The sequence below is a fragment of the Podarcis liolepis genome (genome assembly GCF_965112155.1).
Source record: "Podarcis liolepis genome assembly, chromosome: W".
In the NCBI taxonomy this organism is placed as follows: domain Eukaryota; kingdom Metazoa; phylum Chordata; class Lepidosauria; order Squamata; family Lacertidae; genus Podarcis; species Podarcis liolepis.
Window position 1 is genome coordinate 22,907,657 of NC_139568.1, and position 17,901 is coordinate 22,925,557.

Genomic DNA, 17,901 nt, shown 5'->3' on the forward strand with positions numbered 1-17,901 from the left:
CTCAATCACCTTGCCCAAGAATGGAAGATTTGATTTCAGTTCCCCTGGGAATGGCCCGGTGCCAAGGGACAAATTGATTATATTCCCTAGGGTGGCCCGCACCTCGTCTGGACACGCTCTAATCAGCCAAGACGGGCACAGGTAAAGAGGACAGGTGATGGGCTTTCCAGCGCGGAGGAGTCTGTCCACATCGGCTGGGGATACCCGGTCAAAGTGGTCCAATACTGGACCTGAGGACAGTTGAGGGGCCTCCAGTTCCGTTATTGTATCCAAATTGGCAGGGAGGTCCTGGCGGAGCAACAGGACCTTCTCTGCAAAAAAGCTCGCAAATGCCTCACAGCTGTGTGTCCAATTGTTATTTAAATTTGGCTGTCCCTCAAGGGACATTAAAGACCTAAGTATACTAAATAATTGCCCCAGGCGAGAGCTAGCAGATGCAATGGAGGCCAAGAAGTGAGGCTTCTTAGAGGCCTTCACTGCCATCTCGTAGGTTTTCATAAAAACCCTATAAGGAGCTCCTCAGTAAACCAGGGAGCCCAGTTTCTGCGGGGTCGCAGAGGGCGCTTAGGTGCGCTCTCATCAATGGCTGCCAGGAGCTGGATATTCCAGCCCTCAACAAGCTCAGTCAATGAGTCGCCAGGGGGAGCAAGGTCCCGCAAGGCTTGACGGAATCTATCAGGGTCCATCAGCCTCTGCGGGCGAGCCCAAATTGGCTCGCCACCTAAGCAGGGTGGGGGTGGAAAGTCAATCCTGGCTTTCAGAGCGTAGTGATCAGACCATGGCACCTTCATCGAAGGAGACATGACCACATCTATACCTACGCCAAGGATCAAATCCAGCGTGTGGCCTGCTTGATGTGTGGGGCCCGAAACAAACTGGGAGAGCCCTAGTGTCGCCATGGAAGACACCAGGTCCAGAGCCTGTGAGGAGGGAGTGGCATCAGCATGGATGTTGAAGTCCCCCAATACCAGTAGATTAGGGAACTCCAAGGCCCACACCGCCTCCAGTAGGCCTGATAGGGTGGCTGCTGGTGCGCTAGGTGGCTGGTACACCAGCCAGACAGCCAAGCTCTCCTCGGAGCCCCACACTAGGCCAACACATTCAATGCCGGGGATCGATGGCGATGGTAGAGCCCTGAAAGAACAATCTTCCCGGATTAATAATGCCACCCCTCCCCCCCCCCGGCCCACAGTCCACGACTGGTGGAGGACGGAGAAACCCAGGGGCGCCATCTCTTGTTAGGTAACTGTTCCCCTTCGCGCACCCAAGTCTCCGTCACACAAGCCAGGTTGACCCCCTGCGAGGTACAGAAGTCTTGCAGGGTGGCGGTTTTGTTGCCTACAGACCTGGCATTGCACAGCACCAGTGACAGAGGTGAGTAATCCTTGCTCATCCTACCCTCGTCCCTCGGGATGGGGCGCAGATTGGAAGGGGTACGAGCATATCCGTATCTTGATCCCCTTCGCCTATGACATCTGCCCCCACCGCCATACCTCCCTCACCCCTCCACGGTAGCAATCCCAAGCCTCATACTAGCCTCCATTGATGGCAATTTATGTTATTCTTTCCCAGTCTAGTTGTTCTGCTTATAGTACCAGCAACTCGATAACTCTAATTAGTTGAGTAGAACAGACCAACTAAACATCAGCTACAGAACATCAGATGACAGAAATGATAAAGATCAGGTGAGGGTGGGCGCATGTCTGTATACAAAGTCAGCCAAGACCCCACCATGAGGCATGCTGGGGCCTTACTGTGCAAACTCAGCCCCACCTCTGCTCCAGTAGAGCAACTGATTGCCAAGTGCCCAGCTTTTGGAGAAATGCAGTGCGGTACACCTGGCTCAGCCCGCTGGGTTGAGGAGTGGCTTGGATGGTTTCCCTGCCTAGGTTGTCTTTAGAATCACAGAATTGTAGGGTTGGAAGGGACCTCGAGGGTCATTCACTATTGCGTCCCAACCCACCAGTTGAAGATCAGCCTTATAGGAAATTGGAAATTAATTGCCTTTGTCCTCTGATGGATCTATGGTAGCGGAAATGGAATCTGTGAAGCTGAAATATTGCACTGGAAGGAAAAGTTATAATCAATTCTTAACATTTTATTTATGTACTGTGTTAAACAAGGACCAGAGAAAATCCCTGATCCAAATACAATGGAACTGAAAGCATTACAGGTACAGAGACTATTGAAAACACAGAGTAATATAATAGTTTCAATACAACTGAATTATAGCATCGTTTTGTTTGGTTCCCCCCCCCTTCCCAATCTCTCCTTTCCTCACCTCCCCACCCCACCCTGCCAACTCCCAAACCATTTTTGGAAAATAAATGTAATAAGAACTAGTGCAAAAAAGTTCTAAAGGTGAAGCACAGTGTGTCAAGTGGCATAAGAAAACCAACGCCTGCTTCCAAAGACACAAGCTACTTTATTATGACAGTGAGCTCATCTGCAATCTCCTTCAACCCATATTTGGATTGTATCGTGTATCGATTGATTCTTCTTGGGTCTGACTTTTCTTGTTCTTCCATGGCTGCACCTTGTGGAAATCCGATCCAACATGCCATACTGGATCTTATCATCCATGCAGAAAACCTGGAGTGCAATTTTGCTTAAGGGCTCATCCACACTTTTCCTCAACCAGTATTTTTATTGTATTGCATCCTGATAAATTCCCTTGGGTCCAAGAACTTTTCTCATTGTTCTGTGGCTGTACTTTGTGAAAATCCAATTGGCACATGGTACGATCAAAACTGGCACACGATATAATCAAAACATGGGGTGAGCAAAAGTGTGAAGAAGCTCAGAGAGAGAAGGAACTGAAACAGAAATGAGGCAGTGGGAGCAGAAAGGTTTTTAAAAGTTGACTTCAGCAACAAGACTTTTAGCTTTTAAACCTCAACACCATGTATTGTAGTAGTAGTAGTAATAGTAATAATAATAATAATAATAATAATAATAATAATAATAATAATAATAATAGTTGTTATTATTATTATTGACTTTTTTCACAGCAGGTCTGGTCTTGGTGTCCACAAGCACTTGGGAAGGGTTCAGCAACCAGGCCTGGGTCTCCAAATCACAGCATCCCCACTGCCAGTGCTATTTTTCTAGAAAAAGAAATGCCAGAACTCACCATGAACGCCTCCCTTGTTCTCTTCTAATGGCAATGGTGCCCATCCGAGAGGTGCCGGAACTCAATTCCATTGAGTTCTGGCTGGAAAAAGCCCTGCCCACCTCCACAAGCTCCCTGACCTCACTGGATCTCACTTGGTGGAGCCACAAAAAGAGGCAGGCAGTTTTTCAATATGCTGGGGGCACCTGTCTACCACAAAGGTCCTCAAAGTGTGTTCAAATTAATCATTAAAAAAATAAAAAAAATAAAACCAGCATTGTAAAACAACATTTAACATGAATCCACTCAACATTTTAAAGACTAAATTAGAGTACTGCCAGCGCTGTTGGGGTGGTAGTGCGGTGTTTTTGGATTGAAGGGTACTGGAGTAAAGCCAGCCTGGACTTGGGGGCATGGCCTCATCCTTCTTGGAAGGCAAAATCATTCTGGCTTTGCGTTTCCAAGCATCAAATGAACAGGCACAACTTCTGGAGGCCAAAACAGATGGGGGTTTAAAGGTGTTTTGGTATTGAATAAGCAGGTTCAATAGAAAGTTGGGTTTCATAGAATTATAGGGTTGAAAGGGACTCCAAGGGCCATCGAGTCTAAACCTGTGGATTTTTTTAAAAAAAATATATACTGTCCTCCATCGGAAAATCACAGGGCAGTTTACAGTATAAAAACAGAAAAAGACATAAGTCATAACAAACAAAACAATAAATCACTCCAGTTAAAAGGCCATGGATTGTTTTAATTAGCCAAAGGCCTGGAAGGAATGTTTTCACTTGACACCTAAAGATATGTAATGAAGGCACCAGGAGAACCTCCCTGGGGAGAGCATTCCACAAATGCAATGCAGGAATCATAGTTAAAGCAGCCAAAAGATGGCCAATTGCACCCCTAACCTCACAGCTTGGTGTAAAAGACAAAAAATATCTCCAAAATATTTATGGGGAGAAATCTTTTTTGCACTGTGCCTGAGCCTTGGGATATGATATCCCTGCCATCTTCATGAGACTATGAGGCAGGCACAGGTGGGTGGAGGTGCTTGATATCCTCCCCAGGAGGACCTCAAACTCTGGGAGCTACCACAGAGGATTTCCTCTCATCTCACAGAACTTCAGTTCTTGGATCTTCTTTTGGGGAAGCCTGTGGCAAACTGGCCTAAAGTGTAGTGGGGCATCCTGTAGGCACCAGCAGTTCTTAAAGTCCACACTCTTCCTTCTATTGCTTACTGATGCCCCTTTAGGGGAGCGGTAATGAAAAACCTACTTTTGCATCCAGAGAGCCCCAGGGGTCTAACCTCAGCATCTCAGATCAGACATAGGACCAAGCTATCTGAAGGACTCTATCCTCCCATATGAGCCTGCCCGGGCTCTGAGATTAGGTTGCCATATTTCAGAAGGTGAAAATCTGGACACGTAAGTTGTGGAGCTGTTTTTTGGGATGTATGGCAACCCTAGTCTGAAATCCCTCCTGTCTACTTAAGGCTGCCACCATTCAGCCTGGAACCAAACCTCTGCCTCTTGGGCCTTCTCGGCTGCTAAGCATGAAGGGCCGGGCTGTTGACAGGACGCCCTGCGAGAGGTGAACCACTGGGGATGGCTGATTTCTGCCTGGAAAGTGCTTCTGACTGTGGTATTCCGGATATGTCCAGGAAATTCCGGACATATGACAACCCTATCTGAGATCTTCTGGGGAGGCTGTTCCCTCTACTCCAGCATCCTCAAAGGCTTGCTTGGTGGGGACGTGGGACAGGGTGGTGGCTGCTCCCAGACAACATTAGAACTCCCTTCCCAAAGAAACCAGATTGGCTCCCCTCTTTACTGTCCTTCTGTCAGCATGTAAAGACTGATATATTCCAACAGGCATTTGGGGACGGACTGGTTTTTTTGGGGTTTTTTAAGGAAAGGGCTTTCAATACTACTGTGCTGTTTTTATCTGTATTTTAATAGATTTGTGGTGTTTTAAATAGTGTTTTAATTTTATTCAAGTTGAACTACTTTTTAACAATTATCTTTTATATGTTTTTAGCTTAATTTTATCTGTGTGATTTTGATCTGTGTAAGACACCTTGAGTCCCAACCTGAGAAAAAGGTGAGGTATAGATAAATAAACCAACAAACAAATAATAATCAGGGCGGGGGAAAGCTTTATTTCTCTTGGGTCCCTGGAAACTTTCTGCCCATCAGCATGGTCAATTCTGGGCTGGATGGACAGAGAGGCTCATCGTGTCTCTACAAGACCACAATGATCACCTTCCTCCTCCTGGGGCTGAGGGATTATCTGTGAGTCAGACGAGTTCCTTAAAAGAAACATGAACTGTGTACATGTGGAAAGGATCCAGGTGTCTTAGTAGACTGCAAAGTTAACGTGAGGCAACAGTGTGATGCAGCAGCAAAAAAGCCTAATGCAATCCTAGGCTGCATCAACAGATGTCTAGTGTTCAGATCAATGGAAGTAATAGTCCTGCACTATTCTGTCTTGGTGAGACCACACCTAGAGTACTGTGTCCAGTTCTGGGTGTCATAATTTAAGGCTATTGACAAGCTGGAACGTGTGCCGAGGAGAGAGACCAAGATGATGAGGGGTCTGGAAACCAAGCCTTATGAGGAACAGTTGAGGGAGTTTGGGATGTTTAGAATGGAGAAGAGGAGGCTGAGAGGTGATATGGTAGCCATCTTCAAATATCTGAAGGGGTGTCCTATGGAAGTTGGAGCAAGCTTGTCTTCTGCTGCTCCAGAGGAGAGGACCCGACTCAATGGATTCAAATTGCAAGAAAGGAGATATTAGGAAAAGGTTTCTCATAGTAAGAGCTGTTCAGCAGTGGAATGGACTCCCTTGGAAGGTGTTGGACTCTCATTTATTGCAGGTTTTTAAACAGAGACCAGTTGTCTGTCAATGATTATTGAGCTGTGATTCCTGCATTGCAGGGGGTCAGACCTTGGGAGTCACTTCCAACTCTACAGTTCTATGATTTCTAAGATTCATCTGTGTCTCCCAGCAACACTCAGGTGATATACATAAAAGAGGGCCTTTGGAATATCCCCAGTGGGCTAGGGAGAAAATTTGGACGGCTATGCAATCTTATAAACTGACATGGGCAAGGAAAGGAAACTGTTTAGGGCAGTGGTTTTCAACCAGTGTGCCATGGCACTATGGGGTGCCTTGAATGATGGTCAGGGGTGCTGTGGGCAACACTGGCCTCCATCTCTCTTTCCTTCCTTCCCTTCTCTGATGCCCTCTCGCATCTCTGCCTCCCAAAGTCTTTCGCAGCTATTTGCTGCAACAGCTCTGGCTACAAGCTCCGCAGGCAAATGGTGCCTTTGGGGCTGGCCAGGGGGTGCTGGGTGCCAGGAGCTGAGGTGGCCTCAGAGTAAGCAAGCAAGCAGGTGAGGAAGCCCAGCCAGCCAGTTTGCCAGCACTTGTTGTTGGGAATGAACAGACAAGTGGGAGGCCAGGCAGGCAGGTGCTGCACTGGCCTTCCTTGTGCTTGATGTGTGCAAGATCTGCCTGGGAGCTTAGTGTCCAGTGCTGAAGGGGAGCCTTTTCACCATGCAGGCCTGGCAGTGCCCACTGCTGTCACTGCTGCCTCTCAAGGTAAGGTGCTTGTCTCACATTCACTTTTGCCAGTCTCCACTAGGCCACTAAGACTGGGGGCATCCTCTTCCCAGGCCCCTGTGGGGCAGTGCGAGTAGGAATCTCTCTTTGGGGCAGAGGGGGCAGCTCAGAGACCAGGGCAGTGGCAGCAGCAGCCTGGAGGACTCCCAAGGAGACGGGGGAGGAGAGGAGGCTGAGGGAACATCCCACAGGTGAGGGTGTTTCAAAAAGGGTGAGAGGCTGCCAGTTCTGCAGGCAAGGGGTGACATAGATGGGCTCCTGAGCCCCACAGGGGTGCCACAGAAAGTATGCAGTTGGTCAAGGGAGTCGTGAACTCAGAGAGGTTGAAAACCTCTGGTTTAGGGGACCAGTGCTAATAAAAATATATTTTAAAAATGGGGAAATTCAAATAACAAGGAGAAACTCCAGGTTCAGAAAGGTAAGTGCGTCTCTTTCTGGACTGAACAAGACCAGACACTAAAGGTCCCGTCCCCCCCAGCTGCAGCTCTGCCAATGAAACTCTTCATTTGAAGCTGAATTATGAGGAAATTCCCAATTATGGCCAAAGCAATTCAAAATACTGGAGTGTTAACCAGGGACAGGACCTCAGGGTGGGGCAGGGAAGAGGGAGGAGCAGGAGTGGACCTGCTGTTCGTGGCATGTCCCAGAGGACAAGGATGATGAAGGTGTGTCCTCAGCTTAAGCCCTTCAAGGAGCAAGAGAATACAACTTGCAAAATCATAAATTGTAGAGTTGGAAAGGACCCAAAGGGTCATGTAGCCCAACACTCTGCAATGCTGAAGGACCAACCAACGACAGATGTTCAACCAAGAGCACACAAAGGCTGCTCAGGAGTTAGTGACTGATGGAGGAGCCTTGAACTTGGGTGGGTGGGCGGCGGAAGGAGGTCATCACACCATCATGATTATAGTTTTGGGCTGGGCTGAGAAGATGATAGGGGGGGCGGGGAATCCGTAACAGATCTCTGTCAAGCCATTTCTGTTGCCTCTAGTGCAAGTAACTTGGTATGGGGAAGAGACCCCTGTGGCCCTATAAACGAGGCACATGGGGGGGGGGGAGAAGAAGCAGCCCTCAATGGAGCTGGGGTGTTTGTGTTTGTCTTTCCTCAGAAGACAGTTCTCTTAGAGCTACTCCTGTGGGCTTTCCCTCTGCCTCTGAGCTGTTTTGAGGCCAAAGGCCATCAGGCCGAGGCCTGCTGCTAACCGAACCATTTTCTCAAGAGGCCCGGCTTGAGGTCTGCTGCCAACTGAAGCCTTCACCAGAGCCTTAGAGCCTAAGGCCTGCTGGTGACTGAACCATTTTTAACTGAAGCCTGATGCTGATTTAAACTTTTTCTTCAGAGACCCAGCCTGAAGCATGCTGTTGAATGATTCCTTCCCCAGAAGCTGTTCCCACAGCCTCACATGCTTCAGAGACTCTCTCATCGCAAAGCAGTCCCTGTGATGAGGTGCTCTGGGGGGTGGGAGGGGGGTCTGCATGGGGGTGGGTCTGTGTGCATCACCCCCAATCCTGTGTCACCTCCTGCCACTGGAGGAAGAGCATTTATGCACCCAGCCCCTTTCCCCCCACTTGTGAAAAAGAGCTGGCAGTTGCCTTTTCCCTGCATTGCAAATGAGGGTCCCCCGTCCCTTGTGAGGGTCTCGTCCATGGCAGGGAGGGCCCCCAGGCTCAGCCCCGTGCTGCTTGGCACGCTTGAGAAGGACACCATGGTGTGGAGGAGCATTATAACCAGGACGCAGAACCGGATCTTGCCGCTGCTGAGGTGGGAGCCCGCAGACACAGGCAGCAGGGATGGATGGTGCTGGTGCTGGTACTGGGTGTGGTGGTAGTAAAGGTTGTAGTGCTGCTGCCGCTGCTGGTGAACGTGGTGGTGGTGATGGGGGATGTTACGGAGTTGGTCATGGAATGACTCTGACTCGATGGATTTGGCTGATGTATTGTAGCTGTCGTCTGGGTGGTGGTTGCATGAGTCCCACAGCATGTCGCAGCACTTGGCTTCCTGTTCAGGCAGATTGCTCTCCAGCAACCCTGGCAAAAGGACAACAAGAAAGGAGGAGGGGGGGGAGAGAAGTGGTGTCAGATCTGCTAAGTGCTACCTTCAGGAGAGTTCACTGATGTACATGAAACCAGGGTAGAATTAGTGGAATCCGCTAATGGGCAGGAAAAAGGAAGAAGGAAGCAACCAGAGGGAATGATTGGTGGCTTCTGTTGTTTCTATACTAATGCACAGAGCATGGGAAATCAACAAGATGAACTTGCACTCTTAATCAAAATTGTAGAGTTGGAAGGTCCTCTGGATCATTTAGTCAAACCCCCTACAATGAACAAATCACAGCTAAGAAATCCCTGAAAGGTGGTCATTCAACTTTTGTTGAAAAACCTCCAAGGAACGAGAGTCCACCTCTGTGATCAAATCCCAGAGAGCAGATGACTTATTTTGGACCAACCTGGCACTAGCTACCAGCAGCAGCAGCAGCAGCAGCGCCCAGGGTTGGCTGACGTGGTTTCCTCACATTCTGAAAATCAAGAGACAGACCAGAAAAGGGTTGGCATGTACCAGAACACTAGGAGGTGCTGGATACACACAAATAGCTTCCCCATCCCTTCTAAGGGCATGCTGTTATGGGGCAGAGGACCTTCAACTAGGCAGGCCTAGTTGAACCTACTGAACTGAATCATGGACACCGAGGCAAATAACTGGTCTCCATTATTTATACAGTTTTTGGAGTTTGCCACTGGTCTATTTGTGGGCCTTAAATGTTATTGGGAGAAGGAGATAAATGTTCAAATAGAGAAATCTGAAAGGAAATCACTGTGGTCATATAAGCCATATAAATTGATTCCATCATATGTGAGAGAACATTCCCTCAAAGATCTGCATAGATGGCATAACACACCTATGAAGATGTCCCATATTACATCAGTCAGCACATGACTGCTGGTGGGACTGTGGGTTTCAAGGGACATTCCTCCATCTTTGGTGGAAATGTCCTCGCATTTCATTAATTCTGATCCCAAATATATCAAGGAATACCTAAAATAAGTAAATAACCTGTTCAGGCTTCCCCACAACTATAATTATTGAATATGTGGATGAACAACACGAAAACCTGTCACTCCAGAGCTTTTGACACTGTTGTTAGCTGCAGCTAGAATAATAGAAACAGAGAACTGTAAAGTTCTAAGGGACTCCAAGGGTCATCTAGTCCGACTCCTTACACTGCTAGGATTTCAAGAGCCCAGCAATGGAAACCTTTAAAAATCTGCATTTGGCTGTATCATAGAATCATAGAGTTGGAAGGGATCCAAGGGTCTTCTAGTCCAACCCCCAGGAAACTCAGCTAAAGTATTCATGACAGATGGCCATCCAACCTCTGCTTAAAAACCTCCAAGGAAGGAGAGTCCACAACCTCTCGAGGGAGACTGTTCCACTGTCAAACAGCCGGGTCTTAGAAATCAGAGCTTCCTTTCCTAAGTGCTCACAGACCAACTGCTGAAGTATTTGTTCTATGAACTTTCCCGGATGTCTTGATTTATATTGCTGTGTCTCACCATTTCTTCCTCTTACAATTTACAGTATTTATTGTTTGATTCCTCTGGATATGAGACAATTTAATTCCCTGCTATAGCACTTTTGGGTTGTTAATTATGTTAATAAAACATTTTGGGTTGTCTCTTGGGCAGGGACGTAGGAGGGGGGGCGCACCAGGTGCCATCATGGAGGGGGGTGACAAATGATCAAGGAACAATTACTGCCCTACTAGGGCAGTTCATAAAATAACTTTTTTTGGAAAATGCCTGCTCCGAAGGTCTTATCTTACTACACTAGGGATTATATAGCTAATTTATAAAATGTCATGCATATCAGTTAATATCTTGACCCTCCTCCACGAAAATAGCTGTTTACTTGGCCGTTTTCCTATGTCGTGAAGCCTGAAATTTCAATTCAGTGGAGCAGGGTCAAGATATTATCTGATATGCATGAAATTTCAGATATAGCTATATAATCCCTAGTTTAGTAAAATAAGACCTTTGGAGCAGAATTTTTTTTTTAAAGTTTTTTATGAACCACCCTACTGCCCTACCCTCCGCTGGGCTTCCCGGGTCATGGAAAGTCAGCCTATGTGAAGAAAATGAGACTAGGCCCAGTAGATTAGGCCTTGCCTTACCTTTGCCTCACTCCCTGCATGCAGCCAATTTTTCTTGATTTTACTGCTGTGGTGTTTTTTTGTTTTTTGTTTTGGTAAACCACTTTGCAGGTTTTTAAAAATAGATTTTATTAAATAAATAAACAATAAATATAAATAAAACAACACAAGCCAAAACACAATCCATCCTGTAGATTTAAGTATCTGCCCATAGTTGCCTACTTGTTATCTGAGGCCCAGAATCCACATTCCTTTGTAAGAAAATATGAAATAATGTAAAACCATTTTTGCAGGCAAAAAAAAAATAAATCAATGGGGGGGGGGTGACAAGAAATTTTCCGCACCGGGTACCACCTGACCTTCCTACGCCTCTGCTTTTGGGGTACATCCCCTATCTTTGTAAGTGGTAAGAGCTGTTCGACAATAAAACATACCACCTCAGAAGGTGGTAGACTCTCCATCATTGGAGGTTTTTAAACAGACTTTGGATGGATGCTTTAGTTGAGATTCCTGCATTGCAGTGGGTTGGACTAGATGACCCTTGGGTGTCTCTTCCAACTCTACAATTCTAAGCCTTACCTGTGCAGATGAAGCCAGGCAGTCCTCCATAGATCAGTTCGTCGTTGTCAGGCAAGACGAAGGGACACCTTGTTTGTACCTCCAGGCAGTATTGCTTGCATGGGATCCGGTGCTGGCACTGCAGCTGGGTCACATTGAAGTACTCAGAGCACAGCCAAGCCTTGTAGACAGCCTGCAAGAAGGGAGGAGGAAGGAGAGGGTGTCAGGTAACAGGGATCCATGTGAACTCAACAGGGAACAGACTTGCATGCTGTCAAGGTAGGAATAGAGAGAAATGCTGTACAACAGTGATTTTCAACTGGTGAGCAGTGGCTCCTTGGAGAGTCTTGAAGGATTGTCAGGAGAGCCGCGGGCAGCCCTGGCCTCCCCTCCTCTCTCCTGCTTGCCCAGCGAGCAGCTCAGAAGAGTAAGCAAGCTGGCAGGCAGGTGGTGTGAGTGGTGCTACTTCCCTGGGCCAAGTACTGCCTGTTTCTCAACAATAAGTGTGCCGCTGCCTGCTCCCTCTCCTTTCCCTTCACTTCCTTCTCCTCCCTCCCTTCTACCAGCAGACAGTAGAAGCCACAGCAGCCATGAACCCGCCACTAACCCACATGACTCCCCCCTGAAGAGCCATTATGCAACATCAAGCTTTTTGTCTTTTTCAATGGCGCCCTGGAAGCACCAGTCCTGTTGCATCTGCCTATTGAACCAATGCCCCCTTTCCTCTGCCACATTGCAGACACCCTCCTCCACCGCCCCTGCTATTTCTTTTTTGCACTTGTTTCCTCACTTAGCTCTCCCTGGCCATCCACACTAACAGGGGCCCTTCCCTGTTTTCCTCAGGGTCTCTCTGGCACTAGGGTGCCTGGGAACCAGTGGTCAACTCTGGGGCTGCTTTTCCTTGCCTGTTGAACCACCTGGGCTCCCCTCCTTAGTTCCCTACAGCTTTGCAAAGACTAAATTGGGGGGTGCAGCTATAATTTTGTTTTTTCAGCATTCCTGAGACTGTATTCCCACTGTTGTTTTTTGTTGTAAGCACTTTAGGCTTTACATCCACACCCACGCCTACCCACCTCCACTTTTCTTTTTCCACATCTCAGGATCCATTTCATTTCCCATCCTCATAGTACGGTGGTTTTCAACCAATGTGCTACAGCACCCTGGGGCACTTTGAATGATTTTGGGGGAAGCCATGGGCAGCACTGGCCTCTGACCCTCCTTCGCCTCTCCCTCCTCCTAATAGATTAGACTGTGTAGATTAGATTAATAGAAGAGGCCACATGTGATGGAAGAGAGGGCTGCATCACCTCCAAAGCATGCCTGACAGGAAATGTAGTTCCTGAGTCCAGCCTCTGCCTCAGAGGGAACAGCACTGCCCACAAACAGGCTGAAGGCAAGCCACAGAAAGAATGCCGTTGGTCAAGGGAGTCGTGGACTCAGAAAGGTTAAAAACCTCTGTTGTATGGAATAAATAAAAAGCCAACACCCCTGGAATTTGATTTGGCATAAACCTAAGAAGAGCCTGCTGAATCAGGCTGATTGCCCATCTAGTCCAGCATCCTGTTCTCACAGTGGTCAACCAGATACCTATTAGGAGAAGCTCACAAGCAGGACCTGATCACAAGAGCACTCTCCCTTTCTGCTGTTTCCAGCAACTGGTATTCAGAAGCATTTCTGCCTGCAACCATGGAGGCAGAGCACAGCCACCATGGCTAGCAGCCTCAACAAACAATTCCTCAACAAACAGGGTCCCAATAAAAAAAAATTCTCTAAGTTTCTGTTCTGTTGGTACCTTGGATTGGTCTAGATGACCTTTGGGGTCCCTTCCAACTCTACAATTCTATGATTTTAACACTGTTAACATCTTCGCTGGAGATACAGAACAGCCAGTGGTGCTGGGATGTGGCATATATTCTGGATGTGTCCCCAAATTAGAAAATTCTGGGAAGGTATAGCAATGGAAATTGAAGGAATAACTGACTATAGTTTATCCAAGGATCCTCTAATTTTACTATTAGAATATGTTAAAGAAACTGTACTAATAGAGGACAGCGAATTAATGCAACACCTCTTAACTGCTACCAAAGTTATTATTTGTCAAAATCAGACTGGGGTGGAATGAGAACACCATCCAGGAATGGATAACTAAAATTTGGAATGCCCATGGGATTACTGTGCTTGATTGGCCAGCAAACTCACCTGACCTGAACCCCATAGAGAATCTGTGGGGCATTGCCAAGAGAAAGATGAGAGACATGAGACTGAGCAATGCAGAAGAGCTGAAGGCTGCTATTGAAGCATCCTGGTCTTCCATAACACCTCAGCAGTGCCACAGGCTGATAGCATCCACGCCACGCCACATTGAGGCAGTAATTGATGCAAAAGGGGCCCAAACCAAGCACTGAGTACATATGCATGCGCCTACTTCTCAGAGGTCCAATATGGCTCTATTTGCAGTCCTTGTTTTGCTGATTTCATTTAATATTCTAATTTTCTGAGATTGTTAATTTGGGGTTTTCATCACAATTATAACAATTATAACAAATATAACAATTATAACAAATAAAGGCTTGACATATCTCGCTTTGCATGTCATGAGTCTATCTCATATATTAGTTTCACCTTTTAAGTTGAATTACTGGAATAAATGAACTTTTCCACGATATTCTAATTTATCGAGTTTCACCTGTACTGTACTGCACATGATTAAGCTTGCATATATGGTGAGAACCAGAGAGGACAGACAGCAAGGTAATAATAATAATAATAATAATAATAATAATAATAATTTCTTATTTATACCCCGCCCATCTGGCTGGGTTTCCCCAGCCACTCTGGGCGGCTTCCAAAAGAATATTAAAATACTGTGATACATCAAACATTAAAAGCTTCCCTAAACAGGGCTGCCTTCAGATGTCTTCTAAAAGCCTGGTAGTTGTTGTTCTCTTTGACATCTGGTGGGAGAGCGTTCCACAGGGAGGGCGCCACTACCGACAAGGCCCTCTGCCTGGTTCCCTGTAACTTGGCTTCTCGCAGTGAGGGAACCGCCAGAAGGCCCTCGGTGTTGGACCTCAGTGTCCGGATAGAACAATGGGGGTGGAGACGCTCCTTCAGGTATACTGGACCGAGGCCGTTTAGGGCTTTAAAGGTCAGCACCAACACCAATTACTGAAGCGGGTAATGCCTTCATCAATAATTTGACTCTTGTTATAACGTACTGGAGTAATAAGGCACAGCACTGATTACTGCATTGCAAGGGATTGGACTAGATGACCCTTCGTGTCCCTTCCAATTCTAAATCTTATTATTCTATTTCATATACGGTAAATCAACAAACAAATGTACTAAAGATTAATCCTAACGCCAGAGTGGATTTGATTTAAGGCATTTTTTTACAGAAAGACTCATTTTTGCCAGTACCATCTTAATATTTACAGCAAGATGAAGATATCATTTTTGGAATAATAAATTTCCAGAGTCATTTTTACAGTTAAATAAAAAAGGACTGATTTGGTTCTACTCTTAAAAATACATAGACAGATAATTATGAAATTATAGTAAGGTTTAATAAGTTAACTGTTTCTATTTGGACAACTTTTCTGCTGTACAGTGGACGCTCAGGTTGCAAACGTGATCTGTGCAGGATGCACGTTCGCAACCCGCAGCGGCGCATCTGCGCACATGCGGGTTGCGATTTGGCCCTTCTGCAGATGCGTGACTGCTGAAACCCAGAAGTAACCCTTTCCGGTACTTCCGGGTTTCGGCGGGTCCGTAACCCGAAAAAACGCAACCTGAAGCGTCTGTAACCCGAGGTATGACTGTACTTGATTGGAAGGAGAAAAAGAATAATTTCCTTAATCACAATTTAAACCATTTATTTCACTAAAACAATACCATATTGTCAGGGAACTGCCATCGGAAGGAAGGGAGGTGGAAGGGCTCACACAGGTTGGGAGAGACTCAGCAGCTGAAGAGGGAACCAGCAGGGGGAGAGGAGGTGAGCCGAGGGGAAGTGAGCAGGAGGGATGGCTCAGAGACACTTCCAGCGAAAACAGTGGGGAGGTTTCAGGACCTCCTGTAGGGACACCCACTCCTCGCCGGAAACTGTCACGCAGAGAGTCCAGAAGACGTGTTTCCGTTAAGGAGCTTTTATGTTGGAAGAGATTCCGAAAGCAACCACTGTCGGAATCTGCCAGCGACTGACGGAGCCATGCTTAAGGGGCTCCGTTACAGACAGAGGTTTGCGAACTTGACCAAACTCTGAGGGACTTGGATTTTACGCACAAGCAGCTCATCATCCCATCACAGCATTCCAACAGTCCCTGTAAGCAGCTTGTGCAGGAGAAGGCATCATGAGCAACCCAGCCGGAACCGGAGAAGCAGGAGCTGGAGCGGGTCCAAGCCTGGAAGAAAGGTACCGGGCGTTGGAGGTCCAGCTAGCGCTGCAGACGGCGAGGCTCGAGGAGAGGAGGGCTCAAGATGCAGAGAAGGGGAAAACCACCCCGCTCGCCAGAAAGGTGCCAGGATTGGTGCAGAAGTTTGGGGGGGAGCCCAAGGACTATCATGCCTTTAGGACGGAGATGCAATATGCCCTTAATCTGCAGTTTGATGACTTTCCTGATGAGGAATCGCGGGTGGCATTTGTGATTGGGCATCTCGAAAAGGGGGCGAAAGACTGGGTGAGGCCCCTGATGGCAACGAATAATGACATCCTGAAGGACACGAGGAAGTTTTTTCGTGCCATGGACCTGATGTTTTCCAGCGATATTGAGCAGGGAGTGGTACGCAGACAGTTAATGGCGTGTAAACAGGGGAGCCGATCTGTTCGTGAGTACTGGACTGAGTTTACCATGTTGATCCATAAATTGGGGTGGGACCTATCGGCGGAACCCATTCAAATGCTCTTTGAAGAAGGGCTTTCTTCGGCGGTAAAGGATGAACTCTCCCGGGCGCCCAGGGCGGAGTCTATGGACCAGCTGACCAAATCAGCGCTGACCATAGGAGCGCGCCAAGAGGCGAGAGCCTTGGAGAGGCGGGAAGGGAAGGGGGAACGTTGGAGGGAGCTTCGCATTCCAGAGATTCCAGAGCCACAGTTCCCGCCGGGAGAGCCGATGGAAATTGGAACAGCGCGCGCGCGCGCAGTTTCAAAGCCCAGTGAAGAGCGGAAGAAGGAGGGGAAGGGCGCCAAGAAATGTTATCTCTGCCAACAGCCAGGTCACTTTGCCAGAGTCTGCCCCCAAAGAAAGGAATGGCAAGGAATGGCGGGAGCTGTTGGGGAGAGGGAGGAAAAGGTCCAGGAGCAAGTAAAAGCCAACGCCTGGCTGCCACCGTCGGGGCACAGCAGCCAGGCCAAAGAGCAGTGAAAGTGCCCACGCCGGAACCTCCTAAACCCGCCCTAGCGATAGAGGTGTTACTAGAGCTGCCAAATGGACACCCACTAAAGATAAAGGCACTATTGGACTCAGGCAGCTCCTGCAATTTCATGAGTAAGGAGTTTGCTCCTGAACACCAGATACAGACTATCCCTTTAAGTAACCCTTTGCAGGTGACCACGATCGATGGAAGGGAGCTGCTGGGAGGAGAAGTCAGCCAGCAGACCGTCCCAATGATAATGAGGGTAGCAAGACACACTGAGCTAATAGCGTTTAATGTGGCTACCTTGGGAGGAGCTCCCATTATTTTGGGGATGAGCTGGCTAGCGTTACATGATCCGCTAGTGGGCTGGCATCAGAGAGTGGTCTCCTTTGGGTCAGCACATTGTCTGGAACACTGCAAAGAGGGGGAGGCTCAAGGAGGGGCCAGAGCCACTCTAGCAGGGACGGAAGTAACGGAGAAGGGGAAGGTGCCCCGACAATACGCCGACCTGAGCAACGTCTTCAGCGAGAGGGAAGCAGACAAACTACCCCCGCATAGACCCTTTGACTGTCGAATCAATTTGCTCCCTGGGGCACAGCTCCCTGTAGGCAAGCTGTACGCCATGTCAGACAGAGAGATGCAGGAGCTAAGGGAGTTCATTGACAAGAACCTGAAGAGAGGGTTCATCAGAGAGTCCAGGGCGGTGGGTGGCAGCCCAGTGTTTTTTGTGGATAAAAAAAACACGGACAAACCTAGGCTTGTAGTGGACTTCCGGGCCTTAAATGCAGTGTCAGAACCAGTGACTTTCCCTATGCCCAGAATTGATGACATTTTGACAAGGGTCAGGAAGGGAAAGATTTTTACCAAACTGGACCTGAGGGGGGCGTACAACCTGATACGAATAAGGAAGGGGGATGAATGGAAAACCACCATGTTCACCCCTTTAGGGGCATTTGAATATTTAGTTATGCCCTTCGGCCTACAAGCAGGCTCCGCGTGCTTTCAATCGTTTATGAACCACGTCCTGGGGCCTTTGCTTTACAAGAATTGTGTGGCCTTCTTAGATGACGTGTTGGTATATTCAGAGAATGAGGAGCAGCATGTGAA

At 47.7% G+C, this 17,901-nt stretch overlaps 1 protein-coding gene across 1 annotated transcript in view; it reads right to left on the bottom strand.

The window, feature by feature from the left end:
* Positions 1 to 2,950: 2,950 nt before the first annotated feature.
* LOC310697671 (NALCN channel auxiliary factor 2-like) overlaps positions 2,951 to 17,901 on the bottom strand; it is a 105,673-nt gene continuing 90,722 nt past the window's right edge. Inside the window, exons 2-3 of the mRNA XM_083484358.1 lie at positions 11,461 to 11,632; positions 2,951 to 8,761 (exon numbers count right to left, since the gene is read on the bottom strand). Coding sequence (XP_083340484.1) covers positions 8,154 to 8,761; positions 11,461 to 11,632 — 780 coding nt within the window. The 3' untranslated portion in view covers positions 2,951 to 8,153. The remainder of the gene's footprint in view (positions 8,762 to 11,460; positions 11,633 to 17,901) is intronic.